Raw genomic sequence first — 3,622 nt, forward strand, 5'->3', positions numbered from 1 at the left:
GTAACCCCGCCCCGGCTTACCCGTGCCGGCCAGTGCGGGTAACCCTTCATTTTGGCGAACACCAGGTCCCCGGCTTTGTAATCCTGCTGGCGGTTCATCCGCGACATCGTGCCCGCTCTCGGTGCTGTCCTCCGCCGCCGCCACCGTCTTTCCCCCCCCCCCCCCCCCCCCCCGGGCTCTGTCTCTCTGTGTGTGCGCCTCTGGCCCCGGGCCTCAGCCTCAGGCTCAGCCTCGGCCTCTCTCCCTGCGCCTCTCGCCCGACTCCAGGCCCCGCGCCTTCCTCCCGCTCGACCCTCTCCGCGCTCCTCCCGCCGCCCTGGAGGACCCGCCGCTTGCCGCCTCCCGGTCCTCCAGGCGCGGCTAGCCGAGCGCGGAGAGATCGACCCCTTAAAGGGGACACCTGCGCGCATCTCCCCAACTTTTGTGTCTGGGTAAGGGGAGAGGTTGGGGGGTAAGTGGGCGTTGGAGGGGTAGGGGAGGGGGGTAAATGGAGGGGACGGGTAAGGGGAAGGGTAGGAGAGGAGTAAATGCAGGGTTTGGGGTAAAAGGGTGGGGGAGAGGGAAAATGGAGGTTTTGGGGTAAGGGGAGGGGTAGGAGAGGGGTAAATGCAGGGTTTGGGGTAAAGGGGAGGGGGAGGGGTAAGGGGGGAGGGGTAGAGGGAGGGGGGGGGTTGGGGAGGGGTAGGGGGGAGTGGGGGGGAGAGGGGAGAGAGGTAGGGGAGAGGGTAGAAGAGGGGTAAATGGAAGGGTTTGGGTGAGGGTTGGAGGTGAATGGAGATGTAGTGGATAGGTAAGTGGAGGGCTTGTGGTAAAGGGGAATTGGTGAGGGGAAGAGGTAGGGCAGGGGTAGGTGGGGGGATTGGGGTAAGGGGGAGTTGGAGGGGGTAAGGGGAGGGGTTTGGGTGCGTGGTAGAAGGTGAGGGGGAGGGGTGTGGGAGGGGTAAGTGGAGGGACTGAGGTTAAGGGGTATTGGAGGGGCAAGGGGAGGGGTAGCAGAGATGTGTAGGACAAGGGTGGCACGTGGCTCATTGGTTAGCACTGTTGCCTCATAGTGCCAAGGACCCAGGTTCGATTCCATCCTCGGGTGACTGTCTGCGTGGAGTTGGCACATTCTCCCCGTGTCTTTGTGGGTTTCCTCCAGGTGCCCCAGTTTCCTCCCACAATCCAAAGATGTGCAGGTTAGGGTGGATTGGCCATACTGAATTACCCTGTAGTATCCAGGGATACATAGGCTAGGGAGATTAGCCATGGGATTAGTGGGGGTGGGTCTGGGTGAGATGCTCTTCGGAGGGTTGGTGTGGACTCAGTGGGCTGAATGGCCCACTCTCACACTGTAAGGATTCTATGATACTGAGAGCAAGGTGACCTGTACACTGTTCCCTCCACCAACACCCCTCATGCCCAATCAAACACTCCAGGTCAGGGACAGCATGGGGTTAGATACAGAGTAAAGCTGCCTCTGCCCACTATTGATATCAAATGTCTGAAATTAGACCCTTCCAGAAGACGCGATAACTGATTGATGGGTATCCAGTGATTTAAGAAATGCAGAGGAACAGGATTTGATAGCTTCGGCCTCATTGTGGGTTCATTATTTAAAAAAAACAAAAAGCTGTTTACAGAAATGACTCGGATGTGATAAAAGGCTGAGGGAAGAACTTCACAAGAGTCCATCCGAAAGGCCGGCTGTCTCTTTCTCTCTCTGAGCCTGGTTGAGTCTGGTGTGTGCCTGATATTTGTTGGGCACCTGCCTCCTTCCCACCTCCAATCGCTGGACAAAGGCTTTCGTTCGTAAAGGTTTCCCTGGAAAAGAACTGCAGAGAGCTGGCAACCCGAAGGGATCACAGGGGCAGCAGGGAATTGGGAAGGGCTAATGGGGATGTTGGCCCTGATTCCAAGGGGGTTTGGGTGTAAGAGAGGGAAGGCTTATTGCAACTGTCCAAGATGCTGGGGTGAGGCCGTATCTGGAGCACTGTGAACGGTTTTGCTCCCTTTATTTAAGGAAAGGTATCGTTTCATTGGAGGCAGTTCGGAGAAGGTTCATTAGGCCGTTTGGAGGGTATGGAGGGATTGATGTGATTTTATTATTGTCACGTGTACCTGGGTACAGTGAAAAGTTTTGTTTTGCATGCAGCACAGTTAGATGATACCATACAAAGTGCTTTAGGGTAACAGAACAGAGTGAGGAATACGGGATAACGCAGTGTGGAGCTGGAGGAACACAGCGGGCCAGGCAGCATCAGAGAAGGAGCAGGAACGTTGATGTTTCGGATCGGTAGGTCCTCATGTGTCCATTCAGCCATCTGTAAACCACAAGACTCAAAACTGTCTTAAGATCTTAGGCGTGACATGTTGGCCTTCATAACAAGAGGATTTGTGTACAGGAGCATGGGCTGTCTTGGTGCAATTGTACAGGGCCTTGGTGAGACCACATCTGGAATATTGTGTGCGGTTTTGGTCTCCGTATCTGAGGAAGGATGTCCTGGCGATGGAGGGAGTTCAGCGAAGGTTCCCCCAGGCTGATTCCTCGGATGGCAGGACTGACATACGAAGAGAGACTGGGGAACCGGTTAGCATGATATTCGCCGGAGTTTAGATAAATGAAGGAGAGAATCTCACAGAAACCTGTAAAATTCTGACAGGACTAGACGGGGGGAAGGATGTTCCCAGTGAATGGGGAGAGACCAGAACCAGGCGGGGTCGCAGTTTAAAGGGGATGGGGAAAGAGAGAGAGAGAGAGCGGGGACTAAGTTGGACGATAGTATTGGGTGGCGGAGTTGGCTCCTGGGCCGAATGGCCTACTCCTGCTGCTACTTCCGATGTTTCTGTGAACTGTTTTCTTTCCTTCAGCCAAAGCACTGGAGACCAGAGACCCGGATGCCTGGACTATTAGGTAGAATAGTGAGTTCAAATCCTTTAACCGCAGCCGTGGGGAGTTTCAATTCATTGAAATTGATTAAACGGGGAATTGGAAGCGAGACTCAATAAATCGCAACCAGATTGTGGTTAAAAACCCCACTGGGTGGTCACTAAAGGGTGGAAGGAAATCTGTCGACTTACCTGGTCTGGACCTACACTTGACTCCAGACCGTCCACACAGCGATGGGACGTTTGCCTCACAGGGAGAGTTTGAGACGACTGAATTCACAGGAGTTTGGGACAATGAGAGAGAGGGGGAGGGTCTGATTGAAATGTACAAAATTCTAACGGGGCTGGCCACAACTAGGACATTATCCCCCTCGTTGAGGGAATCTGGCACCCAAGGGTGTTGTGGGGGGGAGAGTCACAGCTGAAAGGAGAAGGGGTAGGACTGAGATGAGGAGAAATTGCCAGAGCCAGAGATTGGGGAGTTCTCTGCCACAGAAAGTGGTCTGTGCCAAGCTTAGAAAGAAAATTTTGGAAAGAAATTGATAGATGTCCAGAGACAAAAGGAATATGAGGAGAGACTGGGAGTAAAGGTGTTGAGATATGAGTTTCAGTCCTGATCCTATTTGTATGGTGGAGCAGGGTTGAGGGGCTGAATGGCCTGGTTCTATTTTCAATGCTTGTTTTCTAAGTCTGTGCCAGTTGCAATCTAATTGCATTTCTGGGTCAAATTCATTCACTTCGTCATTACCACTTT

General features: G+C 53.5%; 1 protein-coding gene across 1 annotated transcript in view; it reads right to left on the reverse strand.

Annotated features, from left to right (window-relative positions):
- Positions 1-328, reverse strand: part of LOC125487858 (hepatoma-derived growth factor-like) — a gene marked incomplete at its 3' end in the record, with an annotated part of 2,668 nt that extends 2,340 nt beyond the window's left edge. Inside the window, exon 1 of the mRNA XM_048620303.1 lies at positions 21-328. Within this exon, the coding sequence (XP_048476260.1) occupies positions 21-107 (87 nt within the window). The remainder of the gene's footprint in view (positions 1-20) is intronic.
- Positions 329-3,622: the final 3,294 nt, after the last annotated feature.

The sequence above is a fragment of the Rhincodon typus genome, chromosome 46 (assembly GCF_021869965.1).
Source record: "Rhincodon typus isolate 14 chromosome 46, sRhiTyp1.1, whole genome shotgun sequence".
Classification (NCBI taxonomy): domain Eukaryota; kingdom Metazoa; phylum Chordata; class Chondrichthyes; order Orectolobiformes; family Rhincodontidae; genus Rhincodon; species Rhincodon typus.